At 40.7% G+C, this 26,328-nt stretch overlaps 1 protein-coding gene across 3 annotated transcripts in view; it reads right to left on the bottom strand.

The window, feature by feature from the left end:
* Window positions 1-1,144: 1,144 nt before the first annotated feature.
* The window catches only part of PTPRJ (protein tyrosine phosphatase receptor type J), a 154,310-nt gene continuing 129,126 nt past the window's right edge, over window positions 1,145-26,328 (bottom strand). For 2 of the 3 annotated variants that reach the window (XM_031941343.1, XM_031941344.1), the window contains exons 8-25: window positions 25,571-25,828; window positions 24,664-24,930; window positions 22,723-22,995; window positions 20,730-21,026; window positions 19,000-19,131; window positions 18,242-18,455; window positions 17,408-17,532; window positions 15,557-15,644; window positions 14,547-14,588; window positions 12,561-12,569; window positions 12,375-12,462; window positions 10,939-11,029; window positions 9,765-9,838; window positions 9,512-9,646; window positions 6,840-6,959; window positions 5,808-5,968; window positions 5,274-5,409; window positions 1,145-2,923 (exon numbers count right to left, since the gene is read on the bottom strand). In XM_031941343.1, the coding sequence (XP_031797203.1) occupies window positions 2,765-2,923; window positions 5,274-5,409; window positions 5,808-5,968; window positions 6,840-6,959; window positions 9,512-9,646; window positions 9,765-9,838; window positions 10,939-11,029; window positions 12,375-12,462; window positions 12,561-12,569; window positions 14,547-14,588; window positions 15,557-15,644; window positions 17,408-17,532; window positions 18,242-18,455; window positions 19,000-19,131; window positions 20,730-21,026; window positions 22,723-22,995; window positions 24,664-24,930; window positions 25,571-25,828 (2,669 nt within the window). In that variant the 3' untranslated portion in view covers window positions 1,145-2,764. The remainder of the gene's footprint in view (window positions 2,924-5,273; window positions 5,410-5,807; window positions 5,969-6,839; window positions 6,960-9,511; window positions 9,647-9,764; window positions 9,839-10,938; window positions 11,030-12,374; window positions 12,463-12,560; window positions 12,570-14,546; window positions 14,589-15,556; window positions 15,645-17,407; window positions 17,533-18,241; window positions 18,456-18,999; window positions 19,132-20,729; window positions 21,027-22,722; window positions 22,996-24,663; window positions 24,931-25,570; window positions 25,829-26,328) is intronic. The other variant, XM_031941345.1, reaches the window with a different exon arrangement.

Raw genomic sequence — 26,328 nt, 5'->3', positions numbered from 1 at the left:
CCCATAATGATATCCTATGGGACGGCTTTTCTATCTGAAGCACTCAAAACCTTATTTTGGCAGTGGTAGCAGGCAGTCATTTTGGTCATGTCAGATCCTTCAATCCACTTCAGTTTGCTTGGCAAACCATTCCATTGTCTTTGGGGAGCTTGAACCCCCAATGCTTAAAAAAATAAAAGGTCAAGCAGGATGATTTCAGAGAGGCCTGGAGAGAGACTTACATGAATTAATGCTAAGTGAAATAAGCAGAACCAGGAGATCATTATACATGGCAACTATAAGATGATCAGTTCTGATGGAAATAATAAGAGGATCCAAACCAGCTCTAATTGTTCAGTAATGAAGAGAATCAGCTACGCCCAGAGAGAACTATGGGAAATGAGTGTGGATCACAACATAGCATTTTCACTCTTTCTGTTATTGTTTGCTGGCATTTTTGTTTTCCTTCTCAGGTTTTTTTTTTCTTTCTTTCTAGATCCGATTTTTCTTGTGTAGCAAGATAACTGTATAGATATGTATACCTATATTGGATTTAACATATACTTTAACATATTTAACATGTATTAGACTACTTGCCAGCTAGGGGAAGGGATGGGGGAAAGGAGGAGATAAATTGGAACAAAAGGTTATCCATGGGTCAATGTTGAAAAATTACCCATGCATATGCTTTATAAATAAAAAGTTATAATAATAAAAAAATAAGTCGATGTAGTGTTTCAACATATGTAAAGTGCTTTACAAATATCTTACGTTACCTTCACAATAACACTGGGAGGTGGTTACTATTATCATCCCCACTTTGTAGATGAGACAGAGAGAGAGAGGTTAAATGACTTGCTTAAGGATCATACAACTATTAAATGTCTGAGGCTAGATTTGAATCCAGGTCTTGTTGATTCCAGGTCCCGCACTCATTCCATTGCCTCACCTAAGCTGCCCTCCGTCAGCTTGGAGAGCGAAAAAACAAGACCAATCGCTGCCAAAAACCAGCTCCTTCCATTTTGATGCTCCAAGGGGTTCCCAAACCAGAAGCCGTTAAAAAAGAAGTCTGTGATAAATTCTTAAATTCTCAAGAAATGCACCCTTGACCCCTCCCTTCCCCCAAATTAATTTTTGAAACAGAGCAAAGTCATGACAGCAGCAGTATATTGAAAAGAATTTTTTAAAATAATAATTACATCTTTGATACAAATTCAAAATTTTTACACCTCAGTTCTGACTCACGAGAGTGAGATCTATATACAGTAGATATCGATGCATGTCACTGCCAGTAGAGACAAGAGCCAGTGGACTTTGGGGAGGGAGACGGGGCCCGATTGGACACTGATCATTACACGAAAGTTTTCACAGAATCACACACAGTTTTTTCTTTAAAAAAAAAAAAAAAAAAAAAAAAAGACACATAAAATACCAACCTGAGTAAATCTCTACTAAAAAACATAGAGAGAGCATCATGAATCACTACATCACATATTGCACCTTTAAATAATCCTTCTTACCACACACAGAAATGACAACAACAACAACAATAACAACAACAACAACAAAAAAAAAAAAAAAAAAAAAAAAAAAAAGCCCAGGCTGGGGAAGCGGGCCGTGTCACTGTGGGAGCAAAAAACTGCTCTCTGCTCCCACCCAGCCAGCAAGGGGCTGGGAGACAAGAGTGACCAAGTCTTTGGGAAGAAATCAGGGAAGGAAGGGGGGGAGGGAAGGGGGCAAATATACTGAAGGGAAGTAAGAGGGGAAAGAAAAAAAGAGAGGGAAGGGGGAAAGAGCGGGGGGAGGGGAAGAAGGGAAAGGTAGAAAATGAGAAAAGAGAAGAAAGAAGATAGGGTGGGAGGAAGAGACAAGAAAGAAAGAGGGAATGAAAAAAGATGGGAGAGGAAAGAGAGGAAAAGTTGCTTTAAAAAAGACCATAGGAATGGCACTGAAAAGGCTAGGCCTTTTTCACTAATCTATTTTTTTAAATATAATGTATATTCCAATTATGAGATTCAATATAAAAATATAGATATCTACTGATTTTGCCTACGGAAGCATAATTAGGAAAGGCACATGTTTAAATATAAAATCCACATGGAGGAGATACCACATCTCCCTCTTGACACTATAAACAACCAAAATTATGCATTTCTCCATCAGTGAGATTCCAAGATACAGTAGGTAAAAATAGACTTCTGATCCTCAAAATATACTCAACTCAACACAATCTTGGCTTCAGAATGTGAACCATATAAAAGAGTTTGCCCATTTACAAAAGAGGAAAGGGGATGGAGGGAGGGAACAGAGGGAGAGAGAGAGAGAGAAGAGAGAGGGAGAGAGAAGAAAGAGGGAGAGAGAGAGGAAGGAAAGGGGAGGGAGGGAGAGGGAGAGAAGAGAAGAGAGAAGGTATGTCCTTTAGAAAGAAGAGGGGGAAGAAATTTGCAGCTCACTTTTCCTCATTGGTCTGCAACCCCCAGAGAAAAAGTCAACTCATCCTATTCTTCATCCCAAATGCAGTTGGTTTCCTCAGCCACAGTCCCTGAAGTCCAACTTCTCGTTCGCATTTTCTTACATATGTATCTTCAAGCCTTCAAGATTGGTCAAAGCCAAACAGAGTACACACCCACGCACGCACATGCACACATGCACACCCGCACACACACGCACACACAGATTAAGACACTGTACATATAAAAACATATCCACAACAGTGCATTCGTTTCCCTTTACTGTGGGGGCGCCAGGCCCAGGAAGCTCCGAGCTGGAAGGTTTTCCTTTGGAATTAAGCAATGTAACCATTCGTCTTCCCAAAAGCAGTCATTGGCGCGAGGTTCTCATAGATGGTCATGGCTGTTGTGTTTTGGTAGATGAGATCAGCTTTGGAGTCTTTCTGAGATTTGATAATATCCCAAACGCACTGATTGAGGAAGACGTACTGATCCTGACCAAGAAAACGCAAGAGAAAAAGAATGAATTGGGAGTTTCACTGATGAAAGCAGGAATGTTGATTTGAAACTGGGCATGGAACATGAACAGAAAACAGTTGGGCCTGAAACCGTCTCTGGGTCTGTGCCAGGATGGGTCCCAGAGTCTGGAACAAAAGTCCCCTCTCTCTTCCCTTCACCTGCCAGGTCCCTCTCCATCCTGTAAAGCTCAGCCAATGTCTCCCTCTCCTTCAGGATGCCTTCCCTGACTGCCGGGAGGGGTGAATGGCTAGCCCCATTGGAGCTCTCCCAGTACTGAATTCTGCCCTTCTCGGATGCACTTATCATGCAATGCTGTGTTGGTGACTTAACCCTCTGCTCAACTGTAGGATCCCCAGGAGATCACAGATACAGGATTAGAAGGAATCGCAGAGATGATCCAACCTGTACCATTATCTTACAGGGTCTAGGGACCTGCCCGAAGTCAGAAGGTAGCAAAAAAAGTGTCAGGGGTGGTATCTGAACACAAGTCCCGCCCACAAACCCAGTGTCGTTTCTGCCAATGGAGAGACCATGAACTGTTGTTTGTGAGGAACGAGTGGAGAGACAGCTTGTTTGGATGGCAAGACCCAACGGGATGTGGAATAATGGGTGGTGAGCTGGGGAGGCAGGTTAGGGCTGGGGAGTGATCAGAGATCACATTCTGATGAGAGCACATGGCAGGTACATTCTTATGGAATTAATATATAACAAATAAGGAAAAGGTCACTTGGGACACCTGGTCCCAAGGGGAGGGGACAAGGCTTCGTGCCTCATATCTTAAAGGAAATGGAGTCCTCAACTGGGAATTTTGAACTGGAAAGGACCTTAGAGTCTATCTCAAGGCTATCTTAGCTTTAGCTTTAGGACCTCCTCTCTCCCTAAGAACCTCATAGCCTTGCTCTCACCTACCTTTCCAGACTCCTCCGACATCATACCTGTTATGGTCCAGCTAAACTGTCTTCCCTATGGGTGCTCACACATGACACTCCATCCCCATCCCTGGGTTTCTGCCCCGGCCATTCTCCCATGCCCAGAAAAGTTTCCTTGCCTCAAGACATGGGGCAAGTGCCATCTTCTCCATGAGAACTTAACTACTCCCCTCAGTAGTGGTAGTTAAGTAATAATTAATTTTCTAAGGGCCCAAAATAACCTTCCACTTGTTTGTCACACATTCACTCACTACAATTGTATCCGCTGTGTGTCCTCAAGAGAATGGAGTCTCCTTGAAGGAGAGGCTAAGGTTTAAGACAGGGATAATAATAACAACTACTTCAGAGAATGGTTGTGAGGATCCAAAAAGATAAATGGAAAGCATTTTGCAAATATTAAACCACAATATGCTCACTATTACTTCTGTTGTTATCGTAATTAGAAAACTTTGAGGAGAGAAAGAACTTTCAGATGGAAACAAGTCTTCATGGAAGTGACTCTGAAAGAAGCCCATGGGCCCAGGAAAGCCCAAATCCAGTGGTCTTGCTATAGCTCCCAAGCATCTATCCAGTTACATACTGCCAACACGGAGCCGATGCTTCTGGGCACACTACTTAAATCCCATTGGAGCATTAATACATTATTTCATCAAATAAACCCTTCATTTTCATCAGGGGTTCTCAAACCTCTTTATGCAACAAGGACCCCTCTGGTAGCTTGGAGGAGCCCATGGATCCACTCTCAGAATCACATTTTTAAATATGTAAAACAATCTCCACAGGCTTATAAAGGAAATCAGCAATATTGAAATAGTTATCAAAATACAAAAAGCAAACCAACAAATTCAGCATGGGGAAGAAGCCCCGTCCGGGAGGACAGTTTTCATTTTTCCTTTTTGTGATCTTGTGGTACTATTGCCTTAAGATTTTGCAAAATATGAGCTCTGGGGGCAGGGACTGGGGTTTTTGTTTTTTGTTTTTGGCCTTTCTTTGTTATCTCGAGCACTTAGCACAGGGCATGACACACAGTTGTTGTTTAATAAATGCTTACTGATTCTAAGTGTTCAGTGAACAGAAATGAACATAATCTGACCAATTCATGTAGCATAAATCTAACCCCTGGTTCTGCTGCTATTGCCCAGCTATTCAGGTATCCTCAATTTCAAGCACACAAATCAGGGGACCGTTTTTAAGCATTTGCTCTGTGACAGACGCTGTGGAGGGACCAGGTGAAGAACATTTTTCCTCAGCTGGATAAATCAGGACAGCGGTCTCTCGGCTACCACTCGTGGTTTCAAAAGGGACGTCAAAATCAGTGTTTGACCAAGCGGGCAGGGTGCCTCGTTCCTGCTCCCCTTCCTCCCCTTTGGCTTATGAGTACAGTATTTGGCCATACCTCCGTTTGCACCATCAGAGGTCGATGCAGGCGGAGGTCGTACACAATCCCATACACATCTACAGCATTCTCGTTCTCCATCTGATGGATGAGTCTGTCTATGGCAATGAAGGTCCCAGTCCTGCCGACTCCAGCGCTGGAAGACAGAAGGGACACACTCGTGTCACATCCCCATATAATGACAGCTCTGTCTCAGGGACCTAAAAACTCAGCTTTCCTAGAGAACTCTGCCCTTTGTTCCCATCACATTCCTGGGACAGGGGAAAGTATGCCGGCTCTGGAGTCAAGCAAACAAAAATCTGCTGAATGAATTGAATTGAATTCAGCTGAAATCCTTTGCAGAAGCATGAAAACTTCTGTGTACACGTACACACACACAGCACACACCCCTAGTTTGATGCTCTAGTTCAGCCCGTTTATTTTAGTGCCCTCAATTTCTATGAGGAGTCCTAGAAGGCCCAAAGGCTCCTTTCCGATTCAAAGACCTATTATACAAAACGCCTCTCGGAAGGAGCACAGGACAGGCCACGGTACCTGCAGTGAACCAGTACGGGGGACTCCGGAGGGCTCTGCTTCATGTAATCATTGACCAGGTATCGGAAGTTGATGAGCAGGTCTGTGGTGTCCGGCACGCCGTGATCAGGCCAGGATGTAAAATGGAACTGACGTAGGGGGTGGCTCTCGCTGGTCTTGCTCTGCCAAGCAAAAGAAGCAATGGAGAAAGATGGCAGGCCAGAAGGGAGAAGGACTCCCAGGAAGAGCAGGAAGCTCTCAGCCCGTCCCTGCTAAAATGCTGCTGAACTCACACTATGAATGCTAATTACAACTAGCTGATACAAACTAAATAGTCATGGATTTTATTATTTTCTGCTGGGAGTGAAGGTTTTAGGATGTAGGCTAGTGATTTTATCAGTGTTGAGGGTACTCCTGTGAAGAACAGAATTATTTATATATTTATATTTATAATAATTATTATTAGAATAATAAAAATTATAATAATATAATAATAATTTTTAAAATAGAATTCTATAAAATATTATAGAATAACTGAAAGCCTTCAAGAGTACACTATGGGGGGAGCTAGGTGGCACAGTGGCGAGAGCACCAGCTCTGAAGTCAGGAGGACTTGAGTTCAAATCTGGTCTCGGACACTTAATACTTCCTAGCTGTGTGACCTGGGTAAGTCACTTAACCCCAATTGCCTCAGAAAAAAAAAATACCCTGGGACAATCACTCAAGTGATAAAATAACAATTTATATCAAAATTTTTTCAAAAAAAATTTTTTTCTAATTAGTTTGTTTTCCAGGAGAGTCTTTTGTTTGGGGAAAACAAACAAATCTCCACACTCCAAAAAAAACATTCTATCTTTAAGCTATCACCCGACAAAGCAATACCAAAAGCACAAGGAGTCTTTACCCAAGGGCACCTTGTGCTTTTCCATCAGCATCTGTATGACCACTTGACAGAAACAATATAGAGGGGACCCCTGCTTGTAAATTACTGGACAAGGCCTTCTCAGAGCCCCCAGAAGTTCTAGGACTCTCTTCCCTTCACCTCTTACTCACATTTTTCACTGTGAAATCCCTTATCGTCCATTCTGGAAGAATGATTTCTGATGTCATGGCAACAGTTATATCCCCATAATTCTGAGTTTGTTTGGAAGGCCAGTATTCCTCACATTTGGTCTAAAAAAAATACAGAATCAATCCAATCAGCATTTATTATGTGCAAGAAGACACAGCACTGGGGAATAAAAAAAAAAAAAAACAGGGGATCCAGGACCAGAGAGGTGACTGTCCCTTGGGGTACAGGGGACCTACTTCAGAGTGAACACCCCAAACTCACCACAACATCAAAAGCTTCAACCAATGACCAAAATCGGAAGATGGTTTTTGGCAAGATTGCCCCAGATAAAATGACAAATGGACAAAGAAACCCTCATTCAAGACTCTCGACACCACACTCAGCATGAAGTCAATGTTGATTTTTAAATCAAGTAAAAATAGCTGCAGAAGTCCAACTATTTTAGTGCCTTAGAAGGTGGTGGAGATGGCAAGTAGTGGGTGGAACTGAGAAAATGAAGAAATTCAGCTCCAAGACCACCAGAACCCACCCCCGAGATGGAAAATTATCAAGACCATCCAGATGGTCCAGCTGGTAAGTCTATTAACAAAAGCTTTTAAAAAAACAAGCTTCCTAGAGTCCAAACCAACCACTTCCATCGCTGGGGGGGAAATAAAGTTGAAGATTCTCTATTAATTGGACTCTACTGGTTCAAAGTGCAAAAACAAAATTGCTTTCTGGGAATACAATATTTTCTTAGGAGCTGTTTATGGGAGAGCTCACAAACATCTCTGTAAGAAAATAAACATAATTGTAATAAACAGCCTTGATTCTAGAGAACAAGAGGTAACAAATGTCTCCCTTTTCTCGAAAGGAAAGAAGGAAACCAAAGAGATAGAATGTAAAGAGCAAACTTCCAAGTTCCACCAACCACTTTATCCCTTTACGATCCTTTCAACCCCTACCCACTCCAATTCTGGACACATGATCAAATCAACTCTTCCACTGGTCCAGCAGAAAGTGTGGCAATGGACTCCCCTATTTCCCAACTCATCATTTCTGTAACTTCTGGATTCAAGTGCCCCTCTCTAGCCACCAATCCTCTAGGTATGCTGTCTCCCTCTGCCCATAAAATGTAAGCTCTTAGAGGAGAAGATATATCTTTGCTTTTAAAAATTTGCATTACCCAAGACACAATGTATGTGATTAACTGATTTTTTTCATTTATTCATTCAGTCTAGAGGAGGGAGTATATAGAAATCACTATGATGTAAAAACAACCCTAAAAATAATTAATTTATTTTAATGGAATAAGAGGGGGGGGGGGGAAGTATAACTAGCAGAATTCTGCTTGCTATCTAGAAAAAGATTCCAGGTTTCCTTTCTAATCATTCCCTCCTGGAATATAGCCTCCCATAAATACACATTCATTAATATGTATTTGTGGGTCCCATCAGTAAATCAGTCTATGAGACATCTTCCATGAATTTTACTAAGCTTATTCAAAAAAAATTATTGAACCAAGTACTAAGCTGAACATATATGAAAGATATAGACTAGGATCTTATGGCATAAGAAGGTATTAAGGCATAAGAAGGTGCCATTGTAACCTAGATTAATCCAAGGAGATAAGTTGGTTGTTGGATTTTTTTTTTCCCAAGTTGTTACTTAAGCAGTCATGGGGGATAAATGAAGCCAACTAGTGGGAGCTGACTATCCAACTTATGGGATACAAGTGTAAAGGAATATCATCATACAATAAGAAATGACAAAACAGTTTCAGAGAAAACTGGAAAAACTTGTCTGAAGTGAAAGAAAGCAAAGTGAACAGAACCAAGAGAAAAATGTGTGTAATAACAGCTTTAAGAAAAATAACTTTTGAAAGATTTTAGAACTCTGATCAATACAGTAACAAACCACAACTGCGGCGTACAGATAAGGAAGCACAATATTCACTATCCAAGGGAAAGGCAACAGATTCAGAATATCAACTCATACATACATTGTTGCTCAAGGCCAATGAAACAACATGCCTTGCTGAATTATACATAATTGTTATGAGGATTTTTTTTTCTTATTGTTTCTTTGGTGAAGGGTGAAGAGGAATTGGAGGGGGGAAATAAGTGTTTCATTGCCAACTCTGAACATTTTTGCTAACTGCCCCCCAGGCCTGGAATTTTCCCTCCTTTTCTCTGCCTACTGGTTTCTCTACCTTCCTTTAAATTCTACTTAAAATTCTACCTTCAGCAAAAAGTCTTTCCCAACCTCCCTCAGAGCTAGTTAGTTCCCTTTCTTGATTATTTCCCATTTATCCTGTACATATCTTATCTTTGTTCACACGTTGTCTCCTCCATTAGATTAAGGGTTCCTGTGGGACTATATCTAGCTTTTTTTTTTTTTTTAATCTCCAGGATTCAGCACAATGCCTGATATATGGTAGACCCTTGATAAATGCTTGGTGACTTGACCTAAGATTAAAATCTATCTAAAATAATCTTAAAATCTAAAATCTACTACAAAATAAAAAATCTGTCTACAAGAGCAAGATACTTGTATTTCTGGAAGTAACAGTAAAGTTCAATTTTTGCCTTCCTCTTATCTAAGAAAAAATTTTTTAAATAAGTTTTGAAATCCTAAGAGAGAGAATGCTGATTTTTTGTTCAGAGATACTTACCCTTCCCTGTTCAACACACTTGGTCAACATAACAATAGAATAAATATTTTTCTCCCAGACCATACGCCAAAAGTCTTTTAGGGTATTAGGTAAGGGTCCTTGAGTGGCAATAAAGTCCTTCTTAGAGTAATAGCCCTAAAGGGGGGAAAAAAAGCAAAGGGATTCATTTTCTAGATGTAAATGCCATGAAGAAAGGTTCTGAAAGTTTGTACAGTAAGAAAGAAATGGTGTCATCCCAACCTTGGGTACTTACTGGCATATAATTGGCATTAATGTAGTCATCAGTCACTTGTGTTTGAATGGAAAGTTTCACACGGGAAATGTCATCTGGTATGTCAGAAAAAAATTGGTTATCACAGAACCATTATTCCAGGAAATTTGTACATAATTAGTCTTGACAGTGCACAGTATTTAGAAGAGGGAAGACAGCCACAATTTCCTCAAGGAAAAATGCAGCTATACTATTATGTCACTTTCAATAATCACTAATTAATATAAAGCAACTCTGGATCACAGAGCTAGAAGAGTCTCCCCAATGCCTAGGTCAATCTTGGACACCCTCCCCCATCACCACCTCTGCCTTCATTCAAAGAGTTTAATGATTAAAAGTTGCAAAAGAAGCAGGCTCTTTGAGTTGGATTATGTAGCTGAGGTACCTAACCTCATAACAACCATCCAAAGAAATAAATCTTCAGTCAGCACCCAAAGACGTCCAGCATTGGGAGAGGAATGGGCCAGTTCCTTCCACTGAGGTAGCCCTACTTCTAAGCAAAGTTTCTTCTTTGGAGCCTTTCTGTAGTTTATAGACTCAGAGATGTGGAACTAGAAAGGACTTCACAGGTTCTCTAGTCGCAATTTCCTCATTTTTACAGCTGAAGAAACTGAGGTCCCTGAAAGTTGTGATCTACCCAAGAATACTCATACCCAGAAAAGAACACATCCATCACCACAAGTCCCAATCCCCTCTAAAATCTCCTGTGAAGGAGGGTCCATTCAGGTTCAGTAAACTAACATTTTGGTTTGGATTGGATTATTGGATAATTCACAAAGGGGATAAGTTGGTATCATGGACAGTGTTGAACTTGCAATTACAAAACTTGAGTTGATAATGCTAGCCTAGACATTTAGGCTTTGTGATGCTGAGCAAATCACTTAATCTCTCTCAACCTCAGGTCCCTCATTTGTAAAATGGGGATAATACTGCACAAGGTTCCTGACCAAATGACATAATATATGCAAAGTGCTTTGGAAACTATAAAGAATTTAAAGAGTAAATGCTAGTTGTTGTTATTGTTTTTGTTGTTGGATGACAGAGTTGATCAAACTTCTTGTATTACAACAACATGAGTCTATGAGTACTATTATGGATGCGAAAGACTGGCAGAAACTGCCAGTATATTTTCAATTAAACAAAGGAAACCACATACACGGTAGGACATTATTATAGCGGTTCTTTCCTCTATTTTCCGGAATCTCAGCTGCAAATTTCGGTTGATTCACACCAATGAGCTTTAGATCCTATAAAATAAGAGAGTAAATATTCAAGGATATATCGCAAAGCAGGAGCTTCCACATATTCCTTAGAGGCAACATCACTTCACTATCACAGGATTCTAAGTATCCAGGAACTGCCTCATTGCAAGCAAAATAAGAGGAAAAGGTTTGATGTGCTAAAGGAGCCTACATTTGGAGTCAGAGGCCCTGGACTGGAGTTCCATCCATGACATTTAGTACATATGAGCCTGAGCAGGTAACTTACCTTATTTAGGCTTCAGTTTTAATATCTGTAAAAGGGTTGATTTGGGTTGATCCCAAAAGCTCCTTCCAGGAGCTTCCAGATTTATTTTATTTTTTAAAGTTAATTAATTAAACAAATATTTATTTATTTATATTATTTTATTTTAATGCTTCCAGCATTACTGTGCCTGCTGATTTCTTATTATAAGATTGCCTCAATGCCTCACCATGTCAGAGGAGATTTTGGGTTGCCACATTGGCAAAGCAAAGGGACTGACTGGAAGCACCAAAACAGCAAGACTTCAAGGGATGAGCTCAGGGAGGGATCATAAATCTGACATACAAGCAGCACCAAATGATGCTTTGTTTTTTATGGTTCTGGCTCTGTAAGGACCATATAGTAGGGCATGAGAGAAATAGAAGAATGCCCTAGCACAAACCAGCCACAGATCCATGAGACTGAAATCCTGACAGATATTCTACTGACTTCAGTGAGACTCAGTCTTAACTTCCATTTCTGAAAAGTCTTCACAGAGTGACAAGAGTGACAATATTCAACCTGAATATTCATTTCAAATTCTGAGACTTAGAGAACTGGCAGCTGTAAAGGATCTTAGTAGACAAAGCACTCATTTCACAGATAAACAACCCAAGGCTAAGAGAAGAAGGTCTTGTCACGAGAGAGGAAGAGTGACGGGTAGGTTTCTAGGCTTAGACTAACTATATTCTATGCCTATTAAATATATATATATAATGTTTATATTCTATATATATATACATTCTGCATACATATTATATATACATATTCTATATATACATATATTCTATATTATTTATATTCTCTCTATATATATATTCCATGTATATTATATATACATATTTATATATGTACATATATAACCTGTGAAAGAAAAGGCCTTCCCATTACTACTCTAGTCGGTGGGTGATTGAATGTCTCCTTTTGGGAGACGATCTGGTATCTTCAGCCTTCCCAACTCTAAGAGGGGCACCTCATCCGAACAGCCAAAGCTTCTCTCTACCACCAAAGTGGGTGGCTTTCTTCTAAATTCAAAATAAAAAAATAAAAGGCCCTCAACATCATATGTGATTCCTTAGAGATACATACTTCATACTCTTCAGCGAAACCACAGTTGGAGTCAGCCTGCTGTTTCTTAAAGTAGGATTCAAAATTCTCCACTTTAATAATCTTGGATCTGAAATGGACAAGGAATCATTAGAAATGCCTTAGCTGCTAGTTCACCTAAGTATAAACCAAAGACACGAGCTAGGGAAATATTGAGAATTTACTTACTTTTTAGGTCTTCACCATAGAGGAAAGAAGGAAAAAAATAATTAGAAATCTATTGTTTGTTTGGAGACCAAAAACTCTTCAAGTATAACTCTTTAAATTAGTAAATTATGTTTATTCTGTAAAGAACAACTATTTATATTTTATATAGTCTATATTTTATGTATAATGTTTATATTTTATATACACATGTGTATTCTATATATACATTACATATATTCTATGTTGTCTATATGTGTGTGCATATATACACAACACATATGATGTTTATATCTATATATGTATATTTTACATATTCATATTCTCTATATACATATTCTAAATATATATATTCCACATAAATTCTACATGTGTTTATATTTATATGTATGCATATGTAAAATACAAAAACTAACACGTAAAAGATATCTCAAAAGGCCCAGTTCAATTTTCAGCTATTAGAGCTTTTAACTACACTAAGACTTTCTGTATCTATAACCTATTTATGTAAAATATAAATATGCATATAACAAAGTACATGTATATAACAACAAAACTCAAGAAATAAGACTAAAAATTCCTAGGCTATAAGGGCTCTAAGCACAAATGTAGAGAAAAAGCACCAGACAGAATCAAAAGACCTGGATCTAAATTTTGGATCATTATCATTTACTAGCTGTATGATCTTGGGCAAGTCACTCCCTTCCCTTTTTTTCTAAGACCTCACCTTCCTCATTTGTAAAATAGAGAGAATATAATGAAGGTAGTTTTAGTCCCTCCCTCACAGTAATAGTAACCATAGCTCCTCCCTTCAATAAGATAAGGGCTTTGTAAACTTTATAGCACTCTCTAAATGGGAGCCTTCTTGTTGATATTATTAGTTATTATTTCTTCATCTGCAAAATAAAGAATTTCATAGAAAGTGCTCTTGGCCAAAGTTTCAAAAGAGCCAAGCGGAGGGGCAGTGAATTTCAGATGGAAAAACAAGAGGAGAAACATGGGCAGAGATTTCCAAGGGAGCTGGCAGTGCTCACCCAGAGGAAAGAGATGGTCCCTGTGCTCACAACAAGCTAAGGCCTTCAAGAACCATGACCCTGAGAAGGTTTGGATCTCCCATATCTCCCCACTTGGTTTGGAGCTCTCACATCTCCCAGCTGACCCAGGCTTCTTACCTCCTGACTCTTCCCTGCCCAAAGGAAACACCATCTTTGAGCTCAAAGTCTAGCAGCCTGAAACCCAATCCACGGCCTCTGGATATTCTGACCTAGCTGTTTCCCTTGTGGTGGAGAGGAGCACACATATAATAAATCATCTCTACTCTTCAGGCAGATGAGCTGATCCTTTCATCAAAGGGAGTAATCTAATCCAAGCCTCTTCTTGGACACATGAGAAAACCAGCCCAGAGAGATTAATGACTGGTCCACAGCACCCAAATTAGGTGGTTAGGACTCGAATACAAGTCTCTTGATGTCCAAAGACTCTTTGCACTGCCATGTAACGCCTCGTCTCAGATTTCAATGAGCCACTGCCACAAAACCCACATTGGTTCACAGACCAAGGCCAGGCAGGGAGCTTCCATTTGTTGCTGAGAGGAAAGGAAGGAGGATGGCTGATGGCAAGGGTGGGATAGATCTATGATTTCATGACAGGAAACTGTAGGAAACTCCTAGTGTGGGAACTCCCTTCCTCCATACAGACAGACAAGTTACTTATCTGTAGTTCCAAGGTACATTAGACACTGAAGTGACTTGCCCAGAATCACAGAGTCAATCTGTCTTAATGGCAGACAGATTCAGGTCTTTTTGTTTCCAAGCCTGGCTCTCTTTCCATCAAAATTGAAATGCTTTAACTTCATTAGCTTTTTGAAAAGGAAACTTCTCAGAGCTAAAACATAAAATAATACACTGGGATTGTCCTTCGAAAGACCACAACTACATGTATGAATTGAGGGGAGAGGGAAGGGGAGTTATAAGGCTCAGATTTAAAAAACAAAGCTTTGTACCAACTTACTTAATTTGAGAAAAGGACACATCACTGTTCTTTGCATCTTTCCTGTTTCCAAAGAAAAGGAGAAAAAGAGACCCATTACTTCAATGGCTACACAAAGTAATTCAACAAAGAAAAGTCTCCTGTCTCTTTTCTATATCTGAAAACAGCTATTTGCCCTCTGGGCCTGAATTCCCATAAGGGAAACCTTGGCAAAGTTTGGCAGGTCTGCGGATCCTAGTGATTTAAAGTTGACAAACAATAATCAAAATCCCTCAGAAAACCAAAAACAGTTTCAATAGACATTGTGCCAGTTTAGTCGATGGATCAGTTTGGGGGACCAGACTTTATACTTTACTGTATCCAAGGGGTTATAAAATCCAAAGTCTGAAGAAATGTCTTCTTATTTAATATGCCAACCAAAGAACTCCCTGCGGTCTGGACCTAAGGAACTCCCAGAGGGTCGCTCTGTCCAAGGTTGCAGCTTGGCAACTCAGTCTTAGAAAGTTGCCGAGAACACTGGGAAGTTTAGTCAAAAAGCCTGTGTGTGTGTATGAAAGGTGATGTTAGAACACAAGGCTTCCTTTTTCCTTACTTCCTTACAAGGCTGGCTTTCTCCATGGGGCTATGTAACTCCTCAACTAAGAAATTTGTCATGATTTTTTTCCTAGACACTTACAAAATTAATAATTGGGAGTGCCGTGTCCAAAGTGTTCAGAGTCCTGACTTACAAATTAAATTCTTCAGCACCTCTCTCCCAATTGCTGCCCCCCATTCCCACATGCCTTTGGCAGAGGGTTCCCCAAGCAGGAGCTGAGTGCCTTTGACAACGGGACCAGGGACGGCACTAGTAACCTGGGCCTTGGCAGAAAGACAGAGCCTGACCTCCAGGCCATTGCTAGTGACAGAGCAGAAGGGCCATTTTCCAGGGCCTGAGAGAATGAAGGGTAAAGCTCCAGGGTAAACAGTGAGCCCCAGGCTATGCTAGCTGAGGGACACAGCTTGCACAAAGCACACAGATCAACAAGAGTCACCTTTTCCTTCTCCAGAAAATAAAGCCTCCAACAGCCACGATTACCAGGGCACCAAAGATACACCCAAACACAGCACCGCAGATAACAGCTGTGGGAAAACCAAATGAGAGACGAGTCAACTCTCTGGGATGAAGACTGAGAGCCCAGGAGCCCAGGAAGCCCCACTGTGGTGGACAAAGGAGCAAATCACAGACACCCCACACACACCCTAGTGGCACCTCAAAAAAAAACGAGCAATGGACAAAGCCCTGGAAGCTTTAGAGTCAAAGGACCTGAGTTCAAATTCCATCTCTAGTGGGCACTGAGGTGGCCATGGATAGTTCAGGTCAGCCTCTCTGGCCCAGTATTGGACCCTTCAGGTTCTATATCTCTCATCCCAAGATCCTAGAGTTGGCATCTCCATCATTTTAGATGCTGCAGCATTATATCCCAAGGATCCACTGCCGGATGATGGAGAAAAAAATGGATGTGGAGTCGGGAAGAACCCACATTCAAATCGTCCTTCAATGTCACTGGCCAGCTGGGTGGCCTTACAGCAAGTCACTTAAATATTCTGTACCTCAGTTTCTCCATTTAGAAACCAAGTTAGGCTACTTCTGTACCTCAGTTTCTCCATTTAGAAACCAAGTTAGGCTACTTCAAAATGAGGAATAAATGAGACATTTATGTAAAGTGCTTTGTCAATGGCTAATGATACCAGTAACGATAACAAAAATGATAATATAACACTACTGATCAGAATAATAATAAAAGTAACTAACAAGGGAAGGCCCTTTAAAGTTTGCAAAGTATGATATTATCCCATTTTATCTTTTCAACATTCTTGGGAGATGGGTACTCTTATTAACCCCATTCTACAAATAAGGAAACAAGTCAGACAGAGCATGACTTGCCCAGTCACATAATTAGTGTCAGAGGTCATATCTGGCACTTGACCCAGTGCCCTGTCCCAGCTATTCAGCTGTAATTGTTAACAAGAGACAGACTTTGACTCAAGATGACTCTGAATCTTGCTTCTGCCAATGAAGACAAACTGGCTCAATCTCTCAGCACCTCAGCATCCTCATCCACAAAATGTGTACAACAAAATACAGGTATGTGATTCACAGTGTTGTGAATCAAAATGTTTGTCAGAAACGTTCTTTCTCATCATTAGTCCCCACGTTAGAAATATTCTGAGTGACCCTGCAGATGTGGTGGGACAACCACGAAGTACTGCAGGAGGAAAAATGCCATCTCTGCAGTCAGAAACCCTGGGGTCCAGACCTGGTTCTGCCTTTTATTGTTTTTGTGACCCCGAGCAAGTAACAGAAACACTCTGGGCTTGTTTCCTCATCTAGAAAATGGGATGTAGCTGAGCCAGGAGATGTCTGAAGTCTCTTTAATTCCCATAATGCTAGATGCATAATGCTAATGAATGTCGAATCTGGATGGGGAGAAAAGGGAGCATCCAGGGCCTTCCAAAGTGGGAACCACACATTTAGAGCTGGGAGCAACCTTAATCATCCAGTCCAATTCTCCCATTTCACAGTTAAGAAAAGTGAGACCCAGAGAGGTTAAATAATTTGCCCAGATCTTACAACTGGCAAAACCAGGATTTGAATTCAAGACCTTAAACTCCACTGCCAGGTCTCATTTCAACTTACAAGACTTTTTCCTTCTCCCCATGAGAATGCAATATATTGTGGATTTTTAAATGGATAAGTGAACATTTTAAGTAAATATGTATATATGTGTGTACATATATATATGTGTATATATATATATATATTACATACATACAAACACACATACACAGCAGAATTTGTCATTTTTTTCACAACATGAAGTTTTGTTTTCACCCCCCTCTACCTGGATTCTGAGGTAATGAGACTGCATCGGAATAGAAGCTGAATGAGACATAGCTTTCAGTGCCATTAATGAGCCCAGGGTGGAGGCTGTCAAAGGTAATATTGGTGAAACCAGCAATACAGGCCCTGTGGAGGAAGGAAGAAGAGCATATCTGAACCCAAACCAGCATTCGATCCCAAGGATGTTCTGCAAAGAAAACCTCCCTGAGCTTAAGCAGCAGAGGAGGCAAATCTGGAGAAGGGACAGCCTCAGGGAATTGTGGCATTCTCATTCCTGGCTGAATCCACCTTTTCTTGGCCCTCTCAGCCCGGTACATCCATCGCTTTTCAGTTGGGCTCCACCTGACCCTTTCAGACTTACTTCACCTTCCTCCCCTTTCCACCTACTATATGACAGTCAAGTTCAAATTCATCCACTGCTCTTTCTTGAGCTGAATTTCCATCTCCTGCCTCTGTGCTTTTGTCCAGGCTGTCCCTTATGTCTGATACACATTCCCTGGTCACCTGCTCCTTTTAGAATTCCTAACTTTTCTTTCTTTGTTTTTCTTCAAGTCTTCTTGTACAAAATGACTAATATGGAAATGTTTTACCTGATTACACATGTATCACCTACATCAGATCACTTAGTATCTCAAGGAGGGGAGAGAGAAAGGAAGCAGGGAAAAAATTGGAACTCAAAACTTTTTTTTAATGTTAAAAATTGTTTTAAGATGTAATTGAATGAAAACTATAGAATAGAAGCTCCTTGAGGACAGGGCTGTTTTTATGTGGTCTCTGTATCTGCCTAGGATATAGCAGACATTTAATAAACGTGCATGGAATGGAATGGAATTACCGATAGGAACTGAGGGGTTCCAGTTTCCCATTATAATAGCCATCTGTGGTAGATTCATTTCCTACAATGACTTCATACTTCAAGACATCGGACAAAGCTGAAGCGGCCCTTTCCTCCTTCACTGTCATGAGGTAAGTCACGTAGGTCTTGGAGGTTCCTTTCTTGAAGTCCTCATAGGTATATTTTAAGAAGTCAGCAGAAGACTTGTTAGCACCTAAATAGCAAATGCACAAAATGAAACCTTCCAAAAGGCAACAGACTCACATGACAGCAGAGACAGACAAGGGATTCATCTCACGATCGAACCTGAATTCAAATGGACAGACTATGAGGTATGGGATTAGGGAAGGACTCAGTCAAACTCAACATAGCAAAATGGCAGCAGTCATGGAGAACGATGTCTATTACATCAAACCTCTAGGTTATGGTGAATAGTTTTACTGAATTTTCCCCCTTTTTTTTCTTTACTATAATCTTTGGCACAGTGGATAAAAAGCTGGATTTACAGTCAGAAAGACCTGGATTCAAAGCCTGCCTATGATATATAATGGCCTTGTAATTGTAGGCAAGACACTTAAGCTCACTAAGCCTCAGTTCCTTCATCTGTGAAAGGAAAAAATTGGCCAGATGACTTCCCAAGGTCCCTGCCAGTTCTAAATTTATACTTTAGACAAGGCTGTATAACGTCTAGAGTCTAAAAGTCCTGAGTTCAAACACAGCTTACGACACTAGCAATATAACAAACCAGATTTCCTTACTTCCATCCGTGGTAAGGATGACCGCATATGCTGTTATTGGTCCATGGCTTGACTCAAACTTGCCAAATTTTACTTTCAATGAGTTGTGGTTGATGGGAAAAATATTTGGCAATCCATCTGGAGGAGGTGGGTCTGAAAAACAACAATCAAAAACATCTCTATACTAACATCATAGAAAATTAAGATGCAGTGTTTGACTTTAGCAAGTGATCCATGGCACCTGAAGATCTGTGCACAAAGGGGGGCTGTTTCATCATGGAATTGCAGAATTTCAAAGTTGGAAGCCAGCCATTCCAACCCTCTCCTCCATAACCTTTCCAACAAGAAGCCAACTTATTCACAGGTAAATGTCAGCTAAAGCCCTTCTTCACGGGACAGTTACCGCCCAAGTCTCCTTCTGCAGCTTCTCTTTCCTGCTACCAAATATCCTCCCTCCCCAAAAGTATAATTCCCTGTAATATGCCTCCATGCTATCAGGTGAAGTTCTCCAGAGGAAGGGTAGCTGCTACACTCAATTCTATCAAAGCTCTAGGGATTAGCCCTTATGGATACCTATTGCTTCTCTAACACCATGGCTCATGAGTCCCCACTGCTGTATTCCCCACTAATAAACTAGGGACTGACTATTAACATTAGCCAAAACACTTGCTGAAAATGAAAAGCAAACATAAAATATTTTTAAACCATTCTCCCCGTATATCCAAATCATACTTCTCCAGTGCACAAAGTTTACATTAGAAGAATAGACACATGTGAAGTCCCACAGCAAAAAGGCACATGTACAAGAAATGTATGTGACCAGGGGAACTCACAACCCAGGAATTTAAACTATAGATTTCTACATCTTCTTTTTGTTTACTGTTCATAAAACTTTCTTGGTGATCATGGCTTCTTCCTAAGCAATGCTTCCGCTGTTAAACTGAGCTGTTCTATGCTGTTCAGGATTAATACTTCGCTAAGCACAGCCTGTCAACTATATGAATTAATCTGTTGGGCAGCTACTTTTCTGATGCTCTACTTCTAAAGGGTCTGTTGGCTCAGCTGGGTTTGCTTGAGCGCAACTGCTGTACCCATCATTTCCAGTGACAGCTGTCTTCAGCTGAAGTAGCATTGGACCCTTCTGGGAAAAGGCAATAATGCTTATCCTAATACTAGCAAAAGTCTTGGAACTTTTTTCTTCTTTGGCAGGATTTTTTTTTCTACCTCTCAGGTACGATATAGAGAATATCTTGCCTTATCTTCTCTCTTCTTAGCAGCAAGTTAGAGTAGAGAATAATATAGGTTCTCTCCTCTCCTTTTTCTTCTTGTTTCTAGCAGTAAGCCATGTATAATTAGTAATTATCTTTCATATGCAAATCAGCAACTGCTGTCTCACAACACTTAGCAACTGCTTTCTTTAAGCATCTCAGAAACTAATTTTCTTAGAAAACTAAAGCCTTTATGCCCCAGACTAGTGAATTGTCATGAATTCTTATGGCGATATTGTATAGAAGGTTGACTTTCCACAGTATCTTCATCACGCCAATCCTGGATTCCTTCAAAGGACCCTCAGGTTTTTCAAGTCACAAGAAAAAAATAAAGTTGGGGAGATGGGGGTGAGTGGGGTGAGCCGGGAAAAGGGGTGCAGTAAGGAGAAGAAAATTACAAACCGCTTAGCTAACCGTAGCCATTGACTTTTTCTAGATTTGAGAAGCCAAGTAGATTCCCATCACAACATTTCTGCAACCTACCTGTGATGCTAGTTCGGGAAATATTCTGTTTAGGGAAACTCTTTTTCCCGCATGACAGGGTGATGAGACTGATGTTGTAGGTGGTAGAATAATTTAAAGATGCCACATAGGTTCCATTATAGTCATCATTCACATATGTTGAATAGCAGGGTGGGAGATTTATTTCCTTGCTCCACTCCCCACTGTGGATGGTCAGACTGAAACCACTGTTCACCCCAGGGGGACAGGGCCAACGTAAAATGAGGATTGGTTGTTTGGGTACTGGATTGCATTCAAGGAAAGCCACAGATGCAGCATCTAGAAAGAAAAGTGAAAATGTTGAACCTTTTCATTTCTGACTTTAGGGCAGAGAAATACAACTATCAATTGCTTGGTCTAACACAGAATCATAGAGTTAGAAGGAATTTATCCACTCTAATCTCTTCCAACCTGGCCTGGACAGGAGTTCTCTCAAGTATATCCCTAACAAATGGTTTAACCAGTATTTACCTAGGGTTAACCAATATTTACCCGAAGACCTCTAGTAACCTGAAACTCAATTCCTCCCCCAAGGCATTCCCTTCAACTTTAAGGAAGTTCTCAGTTTTAGGACGTTTTGCACAGATTGAGCCAAGACCTGCATCTTTGCAACTTGGATCCCTTGTTGCAAGTTCTTTCCTCTGAGAGGAAGCACTTTTCTTCCTCTTCCACATGAAATACTTGGAACTGGCTTTCAATACCTTTTTTTCCTCAGATCAACCATTGCCAGTTCCTTCAATCAAAATTTACATGGCATTGTCTCCAGCCCCTTCACTCTTCTTCCCTGTATATGCTCTGTGGCTTATCAATATTCCTCCTAAACTTTGGCCCCCAAAATGAAAACAATAAAGAAGCTATATAGTCTGAGGTCCTATGATCCACCACCAGTTCTTGTAGCAATTGGAAAACATGAGAATATATAACTTCAGAGAAGGCAGCAGAGTATCGAGAACAAGACCTGGCTTGGAAGTCAGGGGACTTTGGTTCAAATTTCAACATTTTTTTAATGAAAATTAAAAATTGGCTTTATGTGATTGGAAAAAATAAAATACCATTTTTTAAAATAAAGAAGAAATCAACAAATTGAGAGGGTAAGCAAAAAAAATCTAGAAAACCAACACGTTTTTAAAAACTTACACACCAAAAAAAAAATTTTTTTTAATCAAAGAAAAAATAATAAAATTGAAAGAAAACATTTAATGAATAAAGCTAGGAGCTATTTTGAAAAGAAAAATAGAGAAACTACTAGCTAATTGTATTTTTTGTGTGTGAGAGAGAAGACAGAGGAAAAGAGGAACAGAAAAACCAAAACCCAAAGGTTTGGTGCTTTTTTGATAAGTTCTTCAAGCTTTAGCTCGAGTACCATTTCCCCAGGTCACTGCCAGTCCCTCCAGCTGCTAATGCCTCCTCTTCTAAGGTTGCCCCCAACTATATTCTATGTATCTGTATATGGTGTTTCTGTATAGGCTCTTTTTTCTTATTTTCTTTATAATCCTTCTACCTAGTACAATGTTTGACACATAAGAAATGATGAATAAAGGCTTGCTAAATTATAAATATGGAGATATGTTTAGAAGAATGATATATGTTTAACCTATATAAGACTGCTTGATGCCTTAGGGAGAGGTGAGGGAGGGAGAGAGGGAGACAAATTTGGAACACGTTTTGCATATGTATTTTTACACTGTGTGTGTGTGTTTACATAGTGCGTGAGTATGTATACACAGATATCTCTATATGTGCTATTACTATTAATAAAATATCTGTGACAGACTTAGTCACCAATGCAAAGTATTCAAGGTTTTCTCTCCCAGTAGCACCTAGAGGAAGGCAGAGAAGGGGAGGAAGTATATCCAAGATGTGGGATTTTCTGAAAACAGAATGGGAGCAACTACCCAATGGACAAAGTCAACAAGGAAGATACACAGCAGCAGACAGAAATTAACTTTGGAGAAGACCTTCTCGAACAACTCACCTGTACAGAAGGATGTGTGGCCAGGTTCCCCTTGAAGAAGATCCTCTCCCACTTGGGAATAGATTGTGACATTATAAGAAGTGCCAGGGCTCAGACCTGTGATTGTAGCATTTCTGACCCTCAGCGTCTGGTTGATGAACATGCCGGACCCTCCCTCAACAAGAAGGATGAGATAGGTGTAGCCAGCGGCGGCACTGTCAGTTTCTTCCCAGCTTAAGGTAACCTCTGTGGTACTAATGCTTGAAACACTGATAGCAGATACTGGGCTAGGGGCTTGACAAATAAAAGGTACTTAGTTAGCTACTATTATGGAATCTACTTGTGTTTTGTTTCTTTGTTTGTTTTCTATTTCCTTAAACCCCTCACTCAGCTCTCACCCACCCATCCCTCTAGTGAATCAGTTCCCTGGAGATTACCAATGATCTCTCAACTGCCAGATCCAATGGCTCAGTGCTCAGTCCTCATTCTACTTAGAATCCCTGAAGTGTTTGATACCAGTGATCAGATCTCCTCTTAGATGCCCCTTCCTGCCTTGCCTTCCTGCTGATTCTCCTCCTCCCTGCCTGCCTGCTCCTTCTCTGCTGAATCACAGCCATCTCCAATCATCTTAGCATGGGTGTCCCCTCAGAAAGTCAGCCTAGGCTTTGTTCTATTCTTTCTCTAGCATCTCTCTCTTTGCTCATCCCTCTACTACTGCTCTACTTCTCCCAAGGATTCAGAGATCATCTCACTGCAGATGGCAGTTCTAATCTGTCTCCAGAACTCCAGTTTCATATCAGCAGCTGCCTACAGAAAGTCCTACAGATGGATGTCCTATAGAATTTCAACATGTTGAAGATGAAAAATATCATCTTTACTCCCTCCTCTCCCAAAAAACCAAACTCTTCTCCAAAATTTCCTATTTCTGTTGTGGACCCAACATTCTCTCAGTCATCCAGGTTTGTAATGTCAGTCATCCTTGGTTTTTCCTTCTTCTTCATCCCTCATATCAAATCAGTTGCCAAATCCCTCTCTATCCCTCATTCATCTCTTGCTCTCTATTCACTTAGTTTTTGCCCTACTTCAGGTCTACACCACATTCCCTAAATAACCAAAATAGCCTCCTTTACTGGTCTTTTTGCTCGTAGTCTCTCCTCAATTTTCCTGCTATAGTTCAGAACTCCCAAACTCAAGATACTAATTGACTGCCTCAGCCTCCTCAGCTAGAGGGATAGGGTGTCTGTGTGTGTGTGTGTACACATGTGTATGTATGTGTGTGTGTATGTGTGTGTGTGTGTGCACATGCACTACCATATCCAGTTGCCAAACCATCTCCTAATGCCCAGGTCTGTCCATATTACTTACTCTCTGGCCCAAAGGCTTTCCTTGCCTCTAAGATAAAATGTAACTTCCTCCTGCTATCTTTTAAGGCCCCTCGTAGACTGATTCTTATCCACTTTTCTGGCTGGATTTCTCAGTCTTTCTCACTGCAAATAGTCACACATGCTGTTGCTAACCCTGAGCCCACCCTTGACTGGAATGGACTCTCTGAAATCTTCCTGGCTTCCTCTCAGAATTCTATATTCCTTCAAGGTTCGGCTCAGATGTCTCAGACATCCTCACAAAGATTTCCCTGATCCCTCAATCCAAAACCCCAATTGTTAATGGCCTTCCCTTCTTCAATTTTCCTAGGATTATACCTTTTGTGAATAAATATCACACTCCATGCCCAGGGAAAGAAGTCTGTAAGCCCCTTGAGGGCAGGACCACCTTTGTATTTATAAACCCAGCGTCCAGCAGCCCAGGGCCCAGCAGCTACTGCTTAATGAATGTTTGCAGAATTGAAAATGAACCCTTCTCTTATAAGGTGAAATCTAGTTTAGCCGATCTAAGTTTTGTTCTCCCAAGATAAGAAGTTCTCAATTAAGGTATTTATGAAGAAAAATAATCTGAGAAACTCACTTGTATACACAATTTTCCACACTGGACTCCCTTTCGTCCCATTTCCTACTTCTGGATAGATGGTAACATTATAGCATGTCCCAGGTTCTAAGCCTCCAATGGTCTCATTAAGGAAGCTGGTTGTAGAGTTAAAGACCCAGGATCCACTTGTTTCTACCAGGAGAAGATAACGATACCCTAGGGATACACTGTCCCTGTTCTGCCATTGCAAGTGTATCGTAGTTGTGTTAACAAATACAACTTCAATGCTGGAAACAGCATTTGGCTCTATTTAAAAGGAAATGAGAAAATAAAATTAGTGCAGAGATGAACATGAATAGGGTGGGGATGAAGGGGGGGGGGAGAAATTACTACCAGCATCATCCCCTTAGCCAGCCAAGAAGTATCATAGACAGGATTTGACCCTATCTCTACTTGACTCTTGGACTGGCTTTCCAGTGGTTCCCTTACTGTAGTAACTGCCCCGTGATTTCAGTTATACTCCCTACAATAACCTCTTCTGAGGAACCCCAGTTAACAAATCCTCTTTACTAGGGCCTTCCACCATTGTCCCATCACAGGCCAAAGATGACTCTGGGTTCTCAGAGGCTCCGGGGGAGGTGCAATGAGCTCTGGCAGGACATGTCAAACTTCAAGGTCTTTAAGCCAGACTCTGGGACGGGTTCTAGGACCACCCTCTGGAGGCCTGCCAAGTTACTCTCACAGAGAGCTAACCCTGAGAAATCAGCCATCGAAAAATTTTTCCCTCAAAGGACAAGCATCACATAAAGATTATTTACTAAGACAGTGGTAGAGGGAGGACCTACAATAATGAAATCTTGAGTCCTGGAAGCATTTAAGTTCCAAAGCATAGCTACACCTTAATAAAGAAATAAAACAGTAAATAAAAAGATTCTCCAACACTCACCAGTTGTTTGTTCCAGTTTTCGAGAGACTCCTTCCCTTCCATCTGGTGCTTGAGGAAATATTTCAAAACAATAGAGTGTCCCAGGTATTAAGTCTGTAACTACAAGCTGTTTTTCTTGCTGTGTCTCATTTCTGGAGAACAAATGATGTGTGAGGTCTTTAACAAGGATCCTGAAGGAGGAGCCCTCGCTGCTCCAAGCTAAGCTGATGCTAGTGGTGTTGAAATTCTGTACTCGAAAGTCAGAGACTGGATGGGGTGCTGTGGGCAGGAAAGAAGGGTCATAGGTCAGAGAGAGTCAGGGGATAGCTCAGATAGACCAGGCTGAAACACCCCAAACTTCTCATTGCCTGGTCACTGGATTGAGGACCAGGATGTAGAGATGTGAGCAGCTGACATTGGAGGCAGATGAGCTCCCACATTCCAGAATCTTGGAATGGAAGGGACCTGAGAAACCCAACCCATACCAAGACAAAAATCACCCCACACACACAACATACTGACAAGTAATTACCCCGGTCTTTGCTCAAAGACCTCCAAGGATGAAAAATCCACAACCATCTTAGCATCCCATTCCCCTTTGGGATAGCTCTTATCACCATCACCATCTTATTATTAGCATCTTACTCTAATTTTTGTGGAATTCCAATTTATCATTGTCATCATCAATCATTAGTTATGGTCAAGGTTTTCTTGACACCAAGCTCTTAATGCTGTGTTCTGGAGTCCAGAAGACCAAATCTCTTCATTCTTTCACATTT

Source organism: Sarcophilus harrisii, chromosome 6, assembly GCF_902635505.1.
Source record: "Sarcophilus harrisii chromosome 6, mSarHar1.11, whole genome shotgun sequence".
NCBI lineage: Eukaryota > Metazoa > Chordata > Mammalia > Dasyuromorphia > Dasyuridae > Sarcophilus > Sarcophilus harrisii.
The sequence above is the reverse complement of the archived record's forward strand: the minus strand, read 5'-3'. Positions and strand labels throughout refer to the sequence as shown.